This window comes from Aristolochia californica, unplaced genomic scaffold (assembly GCF_029961685.1).
Source record: "Aristolochia californica isolate CCGP_79_NKW_82.1479 unplaced genomic scaffold, dmAriCali1.0.hap1 SCAF_5, whole genome shotgun sequence".
Lineage (NCBI taxonomy): Eukaryota > Viridiplantae > Streptophyta > Magnoliopsida > Piperales > Aristolochiaceae > Aristolochia > Aristolochia californica.
The window spans coordinates 45,446,445-45,464,729 of record NW_027182214.1 but is presented as its reverse complement, the minus strand read 5'-3'; the positions used below and the strand labels follow the sequence as shown (position 1 = coordinate 45,464,729).

The following is an 18,285-nucleotide window of genomic DNA, read 5'->3' as shown; positions in this document are numbered from 1 at the left end:
TATATTTATAATGTAATTTTTAGATTTTATAGTTTTAATTTCATTTTTATTATTATTAAACAAATTATTTATTTCAATTTTGGTTTGATCATTATAAAAATAGCTATTTTTTCAATATTTTTACTTATTTATTTCCTGATTTTTTTTATTTAATAATATTTTTTTAGTTTTTGTTGATTTTAATTTCGATTTTTTAAATTAATTAAATATTTTATTTCCAATTAATCATTCTTTAAATATCTGATTCATTTTTATAATTTATACTTAAATGTAATATTCATATATTTTATTTATTTGTCATAAAATATAATTAAAATAAAGTGTCTAATAAAATGGAAAAAGGTTAAAAACTATGTGATCTATTATTTATAATTTTCTTTATGATTTATGCAATATGACTTTTATATTTATTATTATTATTATTCAAACTTATTTTATTTACCTATTTGTTTTATTTTCTTAATTGTTTTTTCTTATTCTTAAAACAAAATTTTTATATTTATAATAAAATAGATTATAATAGCATTTTATAACAAAATAAATAATCATTAACTAAATTGATTTATTCATACTTATTTTTTAATTTAAGTTTATTTGAATGTTTGTTTCTTGGGAATTTCACTAAAATACCTATTTAAAATAAATTATTTTCAAAAACATCGATGTCATCAAATTATTTCTAAAACTACCCAACGTTGACCGGTCAAATGCCTATGTGTGCAGTCAAAAGCGACACGTAAGCTTTGACTGCTTATGTGTCGACACGTCATAAGTGCAATAACATAAATCGACACGTCGTCTGACATGTCATTATTTTACCACGTCATCTGCCACATAAGTTGTCACGTCATTAAATAAAACAATTGAATAATTTAAAAAAATATATTTAAAAATAAGATACATGTTTTATTACCTAATATCTACAATATTGGACATTTATCTTTGGGAAAAGTAATAAATTTTATGTCTCGAAGCCAAAAATAAAAAAAACCAAAATTATTAATAATTTTGATTACTTAAAAGTAATTTGGGTTGTAAATTAATTATTTGACAAATAAAATTTTAAAATTCTACTTAAAATCATGATAAATCTAATAAAAACCTATTGAAATGAAAATAATATGATGAATCATGTTAACATATTAATTAATATATTATTAAATTATATTTCAAGCAAGTATTTTTAAACTAAATCATCACTATTTATAAAGAGAGGCTTTTTTTACTTGCATACAGAGAAAAGAATATTTATAAAATGAAATTTATTGGATAAATAATAAAAAGGTAAATTAATAAATATTTACAAAATATTAATATTTTTATTTATGTTACTTTTTTATAACAAAATAATTAGTTATAATTACCACCCTTAGCGAATCAAGCCTGCAAATTGAAAAGGGTTTAGCAAAGTCTATGAAGTTTAAAAAAATTGAACAGAACAACAGACCGGATTCCGTCGTTTTTATGGATCGAAAAACGTCGATGCAATCAAATACTATTCATCCATTTTGAACTGCCATGACTGATCTCATCACTTTTGCAAGTTAGGCTAGTTGGGTTAATTGAATCAGAAAACAGTGCATTCCGTTCAGAAACAGAACCCAAGCCACTGTTATTCACAAAAAAAATTAATACAGGAGGGGAGCGAAGAAGAATAATGAAAAGGGGGGGGGGGCGCGTCGAGGCCCAGGTTGAGCGGCGGCAGTAGGAGAGCGAGTGGCTGAGGCCGAGCGGCGGCAACGGCTAGAGGAGAGGGGGCAAGAGGAGACGCGAGGAGAAAGATTGAGGAAGAGAGATTTTTGAGAAAAAAACATACAAGTGAGGGCTTACATGGAACGATATGTATATAATTTTTTTATTTTTTTAAAAAATATTTAATGTTTTATTTAATGACGTGGCAGATTATGTGGCAGATGACATGGTAAAATAATGACGTGGTAGACGACGTGTTGACCTATGTTACTGAATTGATGATGTGGCGACACATAAGCAGGCAAAGCTTACGTGTCACTTTTGACTGCACACATCGGCATTTGACCAGTCAAAGTTGGGTAGTTTTAAAAATATTTTGATGACGTCGGTGTTTTTGAAAATAATTTATTTTAAATGGGTATTTTAGTGAAATTCCCTTGTTTCTTTATTATTAAATTTGGCTTATTATTATTTATATTTGTTCGTAGTGAAAAACACCAAATACTTCTTTAGAACAAAAACATAAGAGTACACAGATATTAATGACAAACATTATGAGGATCATGCAAACTCAAAAATATTTAAATGATTCTAAAAATGAATAATCAACAAAAAAAAATGTGGGAAATTATTTAACCAACTTATTTTTATTTCAATATATTAATGTATTTAAATATATATATATATAACTTTTTTTCAATGCTGATTTTATTGTGTTTTAATATTATTTTTTTAGTCCATACATTTCATAGGCTTTTTCAATTCAGTGACATGTCACAAGATTAAAACCAATACCAATTGATAGAGTTTTAGAGACATGGGGAGAAACTGAAGCTATTTAAGTAGCATTTTATTAAAAAAAATACAAATAACAGATTATTCTACAACTTAAAATTAATTTCAATAAAAGATATTTCCACAACAAATACAAATTGACTCTTTTCCCTATAAGAAAACAAATAAAAAAATTAAATAATCGTCAAAACCCTTTTATTAAATAAAATGATTAATCAATTATTTTTAATTAGTCTTTGACTGAGACAATTATTTGGAAATTCAAAGCTCTATTTTTATATTTTTCTTATTTGAATAATCTTCTAGCTATGGGGAAGGTAAGTGGGTGGGGTGGCCTCCTACTCGTGTTGGGTGCTATTCTAATTAAAATAATTGTAAATAAAATAAAAAAATTATATATTTAAAATTTCCACGTCGATATCCGAGATCGGAGTGACCACTTTTGACCATATCCTGTACCAATCCACAGTGATTGAGATCCGAGTTTCCACGTTGGTGGCTTCTCAATCTCCACCCCATCCAACCTTCACAATCCTGGTTTCCGACCGAAGCAGTTATAAAACTCCGCGCGGTTTCAACACCTTATTCTGCAACACTGCGATACAAACAGCACTCTCAACTCTCTGCACCCCTCTTGTATCCTTGAAGTCCAGACTCCTTCCTCCTCAACTCGAATCTGTAAATGTGATTGCTACTTGGATTTTGTCTGGATCGTCTCTGAAACTCTCTCTCTCCTTTATAAAATGTTATTCAAATCCAAGATCAAATGGTTCGCGCTGGTTACTCTCCTCGTTTCTTCCGCCTCTATCCTCGTTCACCTCCACCTCGCTAGATATTCCAGAGAAGATATTGTTCAAATCCGATCCACCTCGCTTCTCGACGATGATTTTACGCTCAAGTTAGGCAAACACGTAAGGATTGCGTTTTGATGTCCTCTCTATTTGACCCCATTGGAAGCTCAACGGTGACTCGGATTTGATTGGTTGTTCTTGTGTCTACGTGCAGACCATGCGTTACAAGAAGCTATGGGGAAGTATTAAGTCATTGGAGTCTTTGCAGCCATTTGCAAATCCACGAAGTAAATATCCTGGTAAGCAAATCACCCCCCTCTCTCTATTTCTTGTTTTTCTGTGTTTCTCGTTTAGTCCAAAACGAGACGTGCAGATTTGCTATTTGGTTCGGCCTAAGCTTTGACTTCTTTACACGAGGAATTGCTATTCTACTGTTATGCAAGTAATTTCAGCTAAAAGGGACAGAGAACGTTTCACTGCCAATCGATGACTTGTTTAGCTCTCTTTTTTTTTTACATGAAATTCAGGTTATTCGTCATTCCCTCAGCTGTGGTTTATCATTAATTTATGTATAGGAAGAAAAAAACTAGAAATTCTATTGTTTTTCAATGCAATTATCCATGGTGGTTATAACAATCTGTACACTTACAGCTATAGCCAAGGAAGATGGGCACAGCAAAAGTAAAAAATGGTAAAGATGGAGTTTCACAATGTCATGTATCCTTGGCTATTTAGTATTTTCTCATCAGTAACCCACATGGTGCGGAATCCTGAAGCATATCTGGACTATGAAAGAAGAGAAAGAAATGTTGTATCATCAACTACTCAAGAGTTTCAGAAAGGGATCCTTTTGAATGTTTTTACTTATGCTGCCTGAGGAACGGGAATAGACTTTGTTGTGTTCTTAGTAGAACAAGTTGGTAGTTGTATGAGTTGTAGGGCATTACTGCTGCTGCAGTAAGAGTAGTTCACTGAGAGAGGCAAATGGACCATATATGTGGACTGTACAGCACAATATGTGCTGATGTTTAAAAGGTTTATATTTGTTTCTCAATGTAATTGATGCCACAACAAGATTTGGCTTGATTGATACTCGCTGTGAATGGGATGTCAAGGGATAGCTTTAAGAGATTCTTTCTTCTGCCACTTAAATTCCACTAAAGGTCTGCTTCTTTCAATTGAGATGACACTTCTGGTTTTCTGAAATCTTGGTTTTCTGCAGATCTGCAGTTCATTATATTGTTCAACTAATTTAAGAAAAACATGTGCATTCAATTTACCAGAAGTTATAACTTAAAGATGTTACTGTAGGACCACTTTAAGTACAATAAACGTATAAATAGCTAATTATGTACTATAAGTTGTTTCATCATGCAACAGATCTGAAGGTTGTAGATATTGCGCTTCACCATTTTACATTTTCCTTTCTCAGAATTTCAAAACTCACCGGTCTGCACTGGTCGTTGCAAAGAATTTTCATTGATAATTCCTGTTTTTTTTAATGTGACAAGGTTGTATAGGTGCGGAAAATTGTGGAACTCTTGTTTATATTGTGTTCACGAGTAGCTGATGGGCATGATTTGACATGAATTACAACTTCAAATTGTAAACCACAATCATCCATTGGGGCCCTGTGCTGATTCTCTTTTTCTCTCTCTCTCACACACACACACACACACACGCAGGGTCTCTATCTTTCTGTTTCTGATTTACCTATGCCAATTCTTTATTGGTTCTCTTTTTTTTTTTCAATGAAGTTTCCTTTTAAAAATTTCTTCTTTCTCTTTTCCACATAAATTCTCATTTATCTTGATCTTTGGAGTTCACTGATAACCAAGTTTAATTTCCTTTGGGATACAATTTATGATCAGGCATTTTATGCATGCATTGCAGTTCCAAATGAAAAGAACAATGGATTTATCTATGCCAAAATATACGGTGGTTTTGAGAAGATTCAATCTGCGGTGGGGCACTTTTACCTGAGGAAGTTTTCTTAGTTGCACTTTCCATTGGCAGTTTCTAATATGCATTTGCACTTTCTAGATTGTTGATCTTGTCACTGTAGCCAGGCTTCTAAATGCCACTCTTGTCATTCCAGAGATCCAAGAAAGTGGTCGTGCAAAGGGTATCAGGTTTTCTCCCAACATTTTCCTGGATATATACGTACTGGCTATTCTTCTGCTGACCTTTTTAATCATCTATCCTTGTTTTGTTTGCCATCCAGTTCCAGGTTTAAGAGTTTCTCATACCTTTATGATGAGGAGCAGTTCATAGCGGCACTAGTGAACGATGTTATAGTGGTGAGAAAGTTGCCTCAAAATCTTCAGGAAGCAAGAAAAAAGAAAAAAATATCGACATTCTCACCCAAGAATTCTGCATCTCCTGACTTCTATATCAGAGATGTCTTGCCAAAATTAAAAAAGTCATTCGTTATTGGGTTATTGATTAGTGAAGGAGGACGCCTTCAGGTGAGAGAATCTTTCATATAAGGGAATCTCTTAGCAGCAGCAGTGGCTAAATACCAATTCTTTCAGAATTTTCAATGTTTTTTATTGTTTGAAAGTTATAATCTTTTAATATAAGAGGGTTTAGTAACATAAGAACTTTGTCATTCCAGTATATTTACCTTTGTGAGCCGTGTACGTTCCATATCTTGATAGTTGCTTTTGGGGGCATATTATCATGTTGCCACAATTGTTCTCCACATTAAAAAACACAAAATGTTCATGGGAGATTGTTTTGATATTGAAAAACTTGAAATAATTTTTCCTTTTAAGGATTGAAATTGGTACAAGAAGAAAAAACAATACACTTTCACAACTGCATGAATTTTCTTTCATTCAGTTGCATTACAAATAAGGGCTGCATAGCTGCCCATTGATGCATTTATCATCATCCTCATTTTCTTTTTCTTTTCTTTTTTGAGAAAATGCGATAATTCATTAAGTCTAGAGGCCAAAGCAGCAACACACACCAGGAGGGGGGTTATACACAACGAGAGATTGTAAGCCAACCCCCTCATTAGCATCATCCCCATAAAAATCTTGTCCTACTCTCTAGCCATACGAATTTACTCTGCTTTGTTGTTTGCGAGTTCTTTTTCTAGATTGACTTTCTTTAAGCTAGTTCTTCTCCATCCATGTCAATTTCACTCCTCCACTATTTCTTGATGGTCCTGCACCCAACTGTGAATATACCTAATATCTCAAACAACTCTCCAATCCTGATCTGCCTGTCTGTGACTCCTATTTTTATCTTGCCTAGTTTGCCTCATTGCACCAACCTTTTCTTTATCCAATAATAAAGCATTGATTTTCTGAATTTTCCCCGTGTACATTGCAGCACACAATAAACTATAATACATCAACTGGGATGTGCCTTTGGCCCTATAGATATCCTGTATTCATCTTCAGTAAAGCTTGTTTCACCATGTTATACCTTTCTTGTTTGGTTTCAATGTCTAGTGTGGTTTATAAGTTATTTGAGTATAATCTTTTCAGTTATATTTCTTCTAACTTCATTTCTACCAGTTTATGCACATTATAAATTTCTTCTTTCCTAGAAAATCATACTTATTTAGAACAAGTTTTTATGGATGGTTTCTTGGTCCTCAACACTTACTCCTTTATCTAATTGTCTTTTGCTTTAGACCCAATTACATCTCTTGAACAAGTTTGATACATGCTGCTGTTTGTTACACATTCCGTTTGTTTTTTTTCTTCATAACTCCACTTTTTCTATCTCCAACAATTTGCTCTTATGTTGCTTTTGTTTTTGTTTTTATTTTTTCTCCTGTCATATATCACTGCCTCATTTAGACCTCTGTTGATTCTACCTACTTCTCATCCACTTTTGGTGGAAAAATTTTAAGGTTATTCGGTTCATTATAAATTAAGTCAGCTTAAACCGCTAGCATGTTGTCGTTTTAAGACTTTTAGTGCTATGTTATGGATTCACTTTGTGACTAGAATGAAAACAGCTAGTTTGATTTCAGATGTATTGTTGAGCTTCCTAATTTTTTTCCGATTGTTTGTTATGAGGAAAAGAGAGGATTCTGGATGTCTTTTATTTCAAACTCTACCTCCATCTTTTACAAAATAGCAAATAGAGGGTTGTACTTCAAGAGTTCATCTGTGCCTAAAACAATTCCCTCCTGTGTCCTTTGACATATTAACTCTAGATATAATATAATTTACAAGGTTCATGGTTAGTCTGTGGAGAAGAATAATGGTGAACCTCTTTATGGCATGAAGAGATCCCTTAATTAGCGACTTGGAAACTCTTTGCATATTTTATGTTAGCTGTGATTGTCTAGTCACCAACTTCTTCTAGAACCTGTTTCTTTTGATCCAATCATTTTCATCATTATTGCTTTGACAAGCATGCTGGTCATGCATCATGTATTTGAAGTCTTTTTTTTTTTTTTCAATCCATTCAACTGTGCCAGAATTTTTTTCCCACTACAGATAATCTCTTCTACTTTAGATTAGTGTATCATTTCAAAGTAGTTATGTTTTGTACATGATACGCATACAACTGGCTCATTTTTCTCTTTTTGCACAAATATGCTCACTGTTCTCCTATTGAATACTGACAAAATGATATAGTCCACTCTGACTGTATATTTATTTATATGCAGTCCATCCTTCCCTCAAGTATGGCTGAATATCAGAGGCTTAGATGCAGGGTGGCCTTTCATGCTCTTAAATTCCGTTCAGAAATTCGTGATCTTGGACTTCGAATTGTGGAGAGGCATGATTTCTCAACTACTTGATGTCTTCGTTTGCACTAAGCCAAGGTTCTGAACATGTATGAATATAAAATATCCATCTTTGTGGAAAAGGAAACATATTGTCGATTGGTTATGAAACATTAGGAAACATGGCAATTATGGAAACCATTTAAAACACAAGAAAAGTTACAGTCTTGCATAAATTTTGTTTTTATGCAAAATGCTTTTAATTATAGACCGTAATATAATTTTCATTGTGATAATACACATAAATAGACAAACTTAATGATAAACCATTGGAAAATACAAAAGTGATTTAATATAATTTAATATCAAGACATTTACATATGAAAATTCTGTGATGACATTAGCTATATAACAAAAAGTATCTAGAATAAGGTTTATTAGGAATTTTTTTACCTATTAAGAATGTTGGAAAGAACAACGAAGTTCAATAGTCCAAGTTGAAACTATAGTATGATGGTGTAAACATATTAAAACAAGTTATACAAGATAATCATATAAGCAACCGATACACATTCATCATATTTTATAAATAGGTGTGAGAAATACTAGTTATTCTTTTTGAAAAAGTTATGATTTTAGTAAATAAAGAAGAAAGCCCTTGAAAGGGAAAAATTTTAAAAAATCTAAATCCATTATACAAGGAGGTAACGGAGAAAGGAAAAGAGGGAACATGAATGATGTCATATCAACTACCTCTGATGCCAACATATTAACAAAACCCTTACTGGATCTTGGTGTGCGAGTCCACTTAAAAAAAAATGAGTTGATTGGTTAAATTTTCTTGCATGTATAAGGTAGAAACATGTTGTTTCACTTATATTTTGATTTTTTTTTTTTTAAAAAGAAATGCTTTTACATGTAAAGGATCATTACATTTCAATAAAATATATGTAAGTATTGTTAGACAAGAAGTTCAAGTTTTGAATAAGCACTTTGAAAAGAGTACTTATCTATACTAATGAATAATATCAGCTTATTCATGGTTGGAAACAGAATGAAACTCAGGGGAACCCATAGAACCAGATCCATTTACCATAAAATAGGATACCGCCTGCACATGTTGTTTCGTAACTATGGCAACGGATATGTATTACACCTTATTAGTGGATAAGCAAGGAAACTAAAAATCACTACTTCAAGTGATAGCGGGCTACTTTTGAAATGTTTTAAGAAACCCTGATGTTTGTGTTAGAGCTAACATTATTCCCAAACTTTTACTCCCTTTCATCCATTTCATTTATCTGTAACTATTTTTTATCTTAAATTTCTCGATGTCCTAGTAAAGCCCTGAATTTCAGCCCAAAGGCAGTTATAAGTTGGCAAAATTCTGCTGCTTTAGTTTGTTAGATATGAGTTAAGTGTTAGTTTTACTATAATTCTTTATGTAAAGTATAGAATTATAGTTGCTTGTCTCTTTTAGTCTGCTGGTTTATTTTGTTAACATATTTTTCAGCAGGTTACGAGCATTCAGCCAGCCATACCTTGTTTTCCATCCTGGTCTAGTGAGGGACACTCTGGCGTATCATGGTTGTGCTGAGCTTTTTCAGGTTGATTTGTGTTTGTTTCTTTTATTTGAGCACGTTAAGAGTTACATTCTATGTTGCATCCATCTACATTTGTTTACCTTTATTTCTTATTGTACCATGTTTGCTTATTCAAGTGGCGTCGTTTGAGGTGCTGTTTCCATCTAGTTCATTGGTATTCATTTGCCATGCACTTATCCTTAGAATTGCAGTCAAAAGTTATAAGACTCAATTTTGTCTTGGTATGTATTTCTGCTGATTCAAGTGTTTAACTCATTTTATGGTTTAGGATATTCATACTGAACTTATTCAGTATCGAAGGGCTCAGATGATCAAACAAGGGATTGTTCATGAAGAACTGAGTGTTGAATCTCATTTCCAAAGGAAAAATGGGTCTTGCCCTCTCCTGCCTGAAGAGGTAAAATAGTGTGAAGCTCTTAAAATGCCACATTAAGACTAACTGGTGTAATTTTTTATTTATTTTTGTTTTCCTGTGTTTGTGGACAAATTTTTGTGGCCTTAATCCTACTTGCATTTGTTGGTTGATTATTTGCTGCAGGTAGGACTACTTCTTCGAGCAATGGGCTATCCTTCAAACACAATGGTGTATGTTGTTGGCTCAGAGACATTTGGTGGGCAACGTGTTCTGATCCCCCTATGTGCTATTTTCACCAACTTAGTTGATCGGACTTCTTTGTGCAGTGCAAAAGAATTATCTGACTTGATAGGCCCTGAAACCCCACTTCCTTCAGACCTGCCACGGTCTCCACCAGCCAATTTAAAGTGAAAAGGAACTTATTGGAGAATGGAAGAAGGCAGGTCTTCGGCCTCGCCCTCTTCCTCCACCACCAGCGCGCCCAATTTATCGACATGAGAAGGAAGGCTGGTATGGGTGGATTGCAGAGATGAACCATGAGCCTGACCCTTCACCCGCAGATCTCAGGTTGAGAGCACACAGGTTGCTGTGGGATGCTCTTGATTATATTGTCTCTGTGGAGGCGGATGCTTTTTTCCCAGGCTTTAACAATGATGGTAGCGGCTGGCCAGACTTCTCAAGCTTAGTGATGGGGCAACGCCTTTATGAAATGGCCTCAGCTAGAACATATCGCCCAGACAGGTAAAAGATGGCTGGTTTAACTTCATATCTACGTTAACTTTGGAAAGTATTCTAGTTATTTGTTATGCTTTTCAGTTCACCTTGTTCAAAGAACTTTAACGTTTTGTAGGCCTAACACCACAACAGATCATTTAACTTTCTAACTGAGAATTCAGATCTCTTCTTTCTTGGCATTGCTACTATCTTATCCTTGTTTTTGTCACCATCAATCATTTATGCAAGCTTCGGTTAAGCTTCCTAAGTATGTGCTTCTAAAGAGAATATACATATAAACCTAGAACAATTATAGTGAAACATGTTGGTCACATGCTTACATGTGCTATGTACTTTGAGGGTCATTCGATTGTATTAGGAGCCTCTCTATGTTGGCATAAAATAAAAAAGACACCAATTTCAATATTCTTTGTTTTTTGTGTCAATCCTGTTACCGGTTTTCTGAATCACAATATGTTGGATTCCTTTTATTGCTTAAGGCCAACCTTCCACAAAGTCAGGATTTTCATTTGCTTCTCTTTCAGCTTTTTGAATGTCTGAGGAAGTCTAAATTATGCAGCTTATTTGTATTCTGAAGTTCGTTGTCCTGTTGATTATGTAATCTCCTGGCTTTGGGCTTCATTTAAAGAAGCAACCTAAAACTAATATGGTCGCCTTGGATACCTGTTTTGGTTTTAGTTGTTATATTTCTTTTTAAAATATACATATTTTTTGAAAAATAAAAGAAGGCTATTAATAGTGTCATTATAAAAATGAGTGGTTTTCATAATTAATTAACTTTTGTTTATTAATTTACTCAAGTAACGAAGTTTGATATTTCACTGTTGATTGGCATTCAAATTATTCGTTTATCTTATGTATTATTTTTGTTCATTTCTATGACCCATGTTGGCAATCATTGATGGCAGAAAAACTCTCATTGGCCTTTTTGATGATATTAAAGAGCATATGTATCATCCAAAACGCAATTGGACATTCTCAGTACGGGAACACCTCAACAAAAGTTTGAGTGAAGATGGCCTAATGATTGCCTCCCAGTTGTCGAAACCAAACTTATTCTTATCTCACCCATTGCCGGAGTGTTCTTGTAGAACCTCTGGGTTTGTTAAAGGTACGAGGCCAATCAAGGGAAGTCCCAGTGAACTGTTGTATACAAGTTTAGATGTGTGCCCTGAATGGATGCAGCGAGGATTGGAAACTATCTCCATCAAGGATACCAACATGGAAGGAGAAGTAGCAGATGAAAGTGAATTGTTAGGTGATGATGCAGATATGGAAGAGCAGCCTGAATCAAATCAAGGAGGCAGTACTTCAGAGTCAGATGACGAGATGGATCCTGATGATTAAACACATACAGTTGATACATACATACTGTTAAGATGACAGAACTTTTTTGGTTAGATGTTTTGGCTTGGAAATGTGTTGGGTCCCTTTCTGGATTTTTACTTAGAGACGAGGGGCTGGAACACGAGGACTTTGAATTATTTTATCTGATCCATCAAGTACCACAGCTAAGGAAAAGTTGGACAGTTGGGCAATGGATGCAGGTATATGGGGAATTGATACTGTTTTATTGGCTATGGTCGTGTAAAACAAATCTTGAGGAGGCGAATTCAGAAAGTTTTTGACTTGTATACTGTAGACACATCGTGGCTTTTCATTGAGCTGCCTGAAGACAGTATCCTTTAACCTCTCATTCTGCTGGTGAGTCGATAAGCCAAATTTTGGTACATTTCGATTTGCTGTGTAATTTTTCAGTTATTAGAAGGAAACACAGCGTCTGCATTGGGCAATTGCACTCAATGTAGAAACAGTTTGTATATGGGAATCATACTTGCAATACCATTCTTTAACAATTTCATCTGCTGTAGAAAACAGTTGTGTGCACTCCTGTTGGCTGGTATCTAGACTTGGCAAATTAAAAACTGCAAGGGGCCATGACATTGCGTAAGTTGAGACTTGGGATATAGAACAGTTCGGAAATGAAGATTTTTGTGTTGCAAGGGCTACATATTTGATCACACTCAGTATGCTATAATTGAGTCTTGCCTGCAAAGAAGCACATACAAAGAATTGAAACTGCTGATCAAAATGAAAGTTAATCTCTTACAAAAAAAAAAAAAAAGAATGGCAATCAAAATATTCTCGTGAGGTTTTTGGCTGTCCAATGGACGCGCTTTCAGTTTTGATTTCAGCTGTATTAATTGTTCGTTCATCTCCGAATTTTTTATCTGCTTCTGGCTGTCGTGCTGTTCATGAGCGACCGTGATTTTGGAATTTCATTCGTTCTGCATCAATGGCGAACTGCGGATATAAGTTGCGTTTCCACAAAAGATGAAAAATGAGTTTCGATAGTGTTGTTTCGTTTAGTGGAAGCAGCTGCGCTTCCGGGGTTTTTGAGCCTATGAGCTTTGTTTGATTCTGTTGTTTTTTCTTTCTGTAGAAAGAGTCTTGTTTTTCAGCTGAAATTGCCGTCTGAAACAGTTCCACATTGCGAGGTTTTGAACTAATTTTATGTTTTTCACTCACTGCGATCATCGAGATTGGTAGAAGAGCGTTTTGATTCATCTGAAGACGCTTGTTTTAGTTCATGTGAAAACGCTCGTTTTATATCAGCTTCCTCCCGGAAACTTTCAGAAATTGTGGAAAACATATTCCAATTAGGGAGGAATGGAACTTCTTCAACGTTTAACTTGCTTCCTTGAGTTCGTTTTGAATTAGCAATGTCTGTCCAGTGATGTTGTAGGCTTTTGAATATTCATCATTGGACAGCCAGATGGATGGTCTTCTCAATGACTCCCCTGGTATTGCATCCATGAGCAGAAAAAGGTTCTGCTGTTTCATTCCAGCTAGAGACTCCAGGGAACGGCGGCCAGAGAGATGCACCATAGGATGATCCCCAAACAAGGTAGTGGGAGCGAGAAGCTGCTGGCAATCAAGTCATTAAGAGTAGATGGCATGCTTACTGGTGTGTCCAAATCTCCTAAGAAAGGAGGCTTTAAACTAGCCGGCAAAGGGGCAGTGACCATAACTAGTGTAACGTTTTGCTGAATTCTTGTCTAGTCTATATTTGAAGACCTCTCCAATAGACATCAATATGAGACTGGGTGTGGCCATGGAGGACCCTACTAGCTTTTGTTTTTACATATTCAGGTAGTCCAAGACTCTCTAGTATCATGTCTATTTTGAATATATAAAGCAGAATGGTAATGGTACTGTCTTCCGAATGAACTTCAGAGTCAATTATGTAAATAGCAATTTAACCTTCAGATAACCATTCTTTTGGTACATCTTGCTAATTCTTAGCATTGGTGTCTTATACACGAGCTTCAATGTACATTCTCTGATGTCTCCAATAAGGGCTCAAATCTGAATACACTGGCTACATCGGAGCTCTAAGATAGGCATATCTTCTTTTGCAATTAGGGAGCCTGTTGGTGGCATGAAACCTATACAAATTTGCATTAAAATGCTACATGAAAGTCGAAACAGTCATTAGGTCTTGTTCATGGGTATCTATAACCTATACTTGATGTGCCCTCATCCATGCTCTCAGCGGTACTTCAATGGCCAGTTCCACATTTCCGGGAGGATTGTGATCTGCTTCACAGAGGAGGGGAATCACTGAAACCAAGCCTGAACCAGGTTGGAATTAGCCCTCTCAGTTGAACATTTTTATTCTATGTCAAATTAGACCTATCCAGATGATCCATCCCAGGTTTCCGAGGCTGTTCACAGATTTAGGAAGCAGAAGCCCCAGTTTGCTCTATTCTAATTATTATTAGGGTTATAAATAGGTAATAATCTGGGGAAAGATTACTCCAATTATATTTGTGGGTGCTAGTGAATAAGAAATTTTCCTGGCACCCAAGAATAAAGAGAAAAGGTTTAACCGATAAAATTGCATTTCATCAAAAGAAAACTTCTAACCGATGATGCCTCCGACTCTGAAGATAAAATGAGTCCGTCTAAATTGACAAAGACGCGATCGTCGATTGAAGTTCTCTTTTTCCCCTGTTTTTTCTTTTTCTTTTTACCCAAAAGGTGCACTTCAATTCGCCTTCTCGCTGCCTTCTTTTTCTGCACAAACAACCTCCCAATAAACGTAAACCATCATCGTCTCTCTCGCATGTCCCAAAAAAACAGAGCCCTTTGTTAGGCTGGTTTGGGGGGATCTAGTACTGGGTGGCGGCGGAGGATATGCGAAAGGGGAGTTGATAGGTCGGTGAAGGAAGAAGGGAGAGGGAAAAGAATGGAAGAGGAGAAGGTGAGATGGGGGACTTGGGAGGAGCTGCTCTTGGGTGGCGCTGTGGTGAGGCATGGGACTCTTGCATGGGAGGCCGTCGCATCGGAACTCCAAGTCAGGACCCTTCATCCCCGTCGATTCACTCCCAAGGTATTCCTTTCGTTTTCTCTCCAAAGGTATTCATTCACTTTCTTTCACGTTTCTGTCTATCGTCAATACGAATAAGATCATTAAGAACAAAGAATGACGACGACAACAACGAAAACAAATCGTGATCAGGGGTGCGTGAATAAATTTCGATTGTTTTCCAATTTCTTATCCGGTCGTTTCAGATTTCCTCTTAATCTCGATGGTTGCGATCGTTAAACCAAATAGAACTATCTCCAATCTGTTTGTGGGAAGAGTGAGTTCGCCGGATAATTTTCATCCGTTTGGAAATGGTGAATATAAGTTTCAATTGCCTGCGACTTTCTCGATAGTCAGGAAGAGTATGGATTTCTTGTGTCTCTACGTCTGAATTGTTCTAACAGATGTCCGGGAAACGTATTCTGATCGTTTCATCAGAATTTGCTCGATCTAGAGCTTGCCCGAATTCTTAAAACAGGAAAAATAATTCGTTCAATCTCCCGCTGAAGAATCGTCCATATTAAAACAGCAGCTTTACCTTTTCTCTTGTATTATGCATCATTCTCCAGTCATATTCTCCAATCTCTTGTATTTGATTCTCTGTTTTTGCCTGGATCGGTGTTTGTTTTGGAAATCGTTAGCAGTAAATAAATGTTAACCGATGATGAATAGTTCAAGAAAGAGGACGGACAGGAGCAACGGCGGCGGTGAGACCCACGATTTGTTGGATTGTTCGAACCTTAAACCTTAATAAATGCGCGCTCGTGATGAATATTTTAAGATGTCTGCCGTCAACGTGTAGTCGTCAGAAACAGAAAATCGCAGTCGGCAATAATGGGGCTATTCTTCGTCGGATTTGCCGTCGAGTCAAAGGCCATGGAAATGACCACATCCTGTTCCAATCAATCTGACTGAGCCTTTTTTCTCATACAGAACTAAAAATTCATAATGTAAAATGGGTAATAAAAAATGAAAAATTTGTCCATCAATAATTGAATAGTTCATAATTTCGTACCCATTTTAAAGTTAATCCTTATCTTTTATGGATCCTCTCAAGAGCACTTTTGATTCACAGCATATTTATTATTTTTGTCTTTCAAGCAATTTGCATGATTGCAGGAATGCAAAGCTAAATACGAAGATTTACAGGAGCGGTTCAGTGGATGCTCGTAAGACTCCTCTGATTATCAATTTCCTAATCGAATCACGATGAATAATAATTACAGAAACCTCTCTCTCTCTCTCTTTTGTTTTTTCTTTCTTTATTTTATTTTTTCTTTGCCAGTGGGTGGATCGACGAGCTGCGTAAACAGCGAGTAGCGGAGCTGAAGAGAGACTTGGAGGAATCCGAGGACTCTATCGGGTGGATTATAATAATCTTATTACGGACATAGATTCCGTTTCGTCAGCACAATTTCCGTAATTTAATTCGATGTAGGACGTCTCTTTGTTGGTTTCTGTAGGTCCCTGAAATCGAAGCTCAGGAGGCTCATTAGCGACGGACAAGACGCTGGCAGCAACGATCTTGACACTAGCTTAAAGATACTAACCACCTTAAACACGAATGCTGACTCAGTTGAATCCACCGATAAAGAGAAATCCCAGGGAAGATCGTCTGCGGGTAGTTTCACAGAAGGATCTACGCGATTTTGGTCTGCTCGAGAGGAAGAGCATGTGGGAGGGAAGGAGGAGATGAAGCTCGACGGAGAAAATACAGAAGAGGAGTCGCATAAATCGGACAAGTCGAAAAGTTTGGAAATTGGCCAGGCATGCGTGAGAAAGAGAAGAGGCAAGAGGAAGAGGAAGGCTTGCGCGTCAGTGAAAGAAGCGAGTGCGGGAGAGAGCGATGTGCTGAGTTCTGCTGCAGCAGACTGTGGCAAGGTTAACGGGGAAGACTTTGGTGGAGATTACCACCGAAATGTCAAAGCCTCAGCTGATGGGTGCTCGGGTGAGAGCAACCCGGAGACGATTTTGGAGGCTCTGCTGGATTCTGTCATGGAGGACAAGAACGTATCCATTTTTCGACGTCGGTCGGAAAGCCAGGTAGACAAAGGACTAATCGCCATGAACGCCGTTAATTCTTATCTGATTCGGTCAACCGCCAAAGGGAGAATCAATCGATTATTCTCTATAAAAAACTAAATGTTCTGCAGCTGATTCCCGTTTTCTTTCTTCGTGTTTCTCTGGTAATTGACAGAGGAGAGCTAGCTACAAAAAATGTATCCGGCGACACGTTGATTTCGGTAGTCTGATGTCCGGGATCAGCGAGGGCACCATTTCCTCAACCATGGAGTTGTATCGAGACATGTTGCTACTATCCAGCAACGCAATCGCCTTCTATCCCAAGAACTCCCAGGAATATCAATCTGCACTCGCTCTTCGAGACTCTCCTGTCCTCAAAAGATTGTATCACGATTCAACCACAAGCGCCTCCGGCGATCATGTCCTCTCCGCCAAGAGCTACACAGGCGGCAATCCTGTAAAGAAGCGAAGCCAGCGACCATATAACAACCAAAGAACGCAGACATTGGGGAAGACCCAGAAAGCGAGGCCGACGAAAACGCAGAAAACAGTCGGCTTTTCCGAAGATTCACCACTGGTGGATCACTCCCCACCACCACAACCTACTCCAAAGAGAGGTGTGGGTAGACCACTCGGTAGCCGTGACCGCGAGAAGCGGGACGGCCAGCCCAAAGGCAGGAAGAAGCAAAGGAGAAAATAGAATCTGCAGCTCTGCAAAGTCGTGGTTTTCTTCTTCCATTTTCTTTTTAATGTACAGAAAAGAAACTGGCCGTTTTTCTAATTCTTGTAGAGCCTCTGATACAAAATGTAAATATCAAAAGGGAAAACAAAAAAGACGAAGCTTTGTTAAACTTGAAGTGTTGCTACCTACGAAAAACGGAGAAACCAATTTCAGTGCCTGCAACAGAGAAACAGCAATTTCCAAGCAAGACGCTTCCTAGGATTGTCACTTCTGGCTTTTGGCAGTCTTGCTGGGGTCCCATTCCATGCCATCGGTGTTCTGAGAAAAAAGAAAAACAAAGGAGAAACATTAATGGAGTCATTGGCCTGTAATAGAAAACTCCTAGTTTCTGAACTTTCGGTGATAATCACAAATAGAATTTTGAAGAGAGAAGCGATTAAATTTTTGTTCTTACGTAGGGAAGGTGAAGGAGGAACGCACACTCTGTTTACTACCATTTGAAGAATGAGAAATGGAGCCTGAGTTCTGAGCAAAAGCT

The 18,285-nt window shown here is 36.5% G+C and overlaps 2 protein-coding genes across 2 annotated transcripts; both read left to right on the top strand.

Moving 5' to 3' along the window:
• Nucleotides 1–3,017: 3,017 nt before the first annotated feature.
• Nucleotides 3,018–12,433, top strand: LOC137966451 (protein EMBRYO SAC DEVELOPMENT ARREST 30-like). Its single transcript, XM_068813063.1, is given in 11 exon segments — nt 3,018–3,398; nt 3,493–3,577; nt 5,172–5,242; nt 5,322–5,410; nt 5,503–5,746; nt 7,918–8,030; nt 9,494–9,584; nt 9,850–9,978; nt 10,120–10,341; nt 10,343–10,677; nt 11,580–12,433. Coding segments are annotated over 11 exon segments (1,986 nt in total). The 5' UTR covers nt 3,018–3,230; the 3' UTR covers nt 12,019–12,433.
• A 2,490-nt stretch (nt 12,434–14,923) lies between these two features.
• LOC137965480 (uncharacterized) lies at nt 14,924–17,849 on the top strand. Its single transcript, XM_068811743.1, has 5 exons — nt 14,924–15,067; nt 16,163–16,212; nt 16,329–16,406; nt 16,507–17,086; nt 17,241–17,849. The coding sequence occupies exons 1-5, from the start codon at nt 14,924–14,926 to the stop codon at nt 17,763–17,765; spliced, it is 1,377 nt and encodes a 458-aa protein (XP_068667844.1). The 3' UTR covers nt 17,766–17,849.
• Nucleotides 17,850–18,285: the final 436 nt, after the last annotated feature.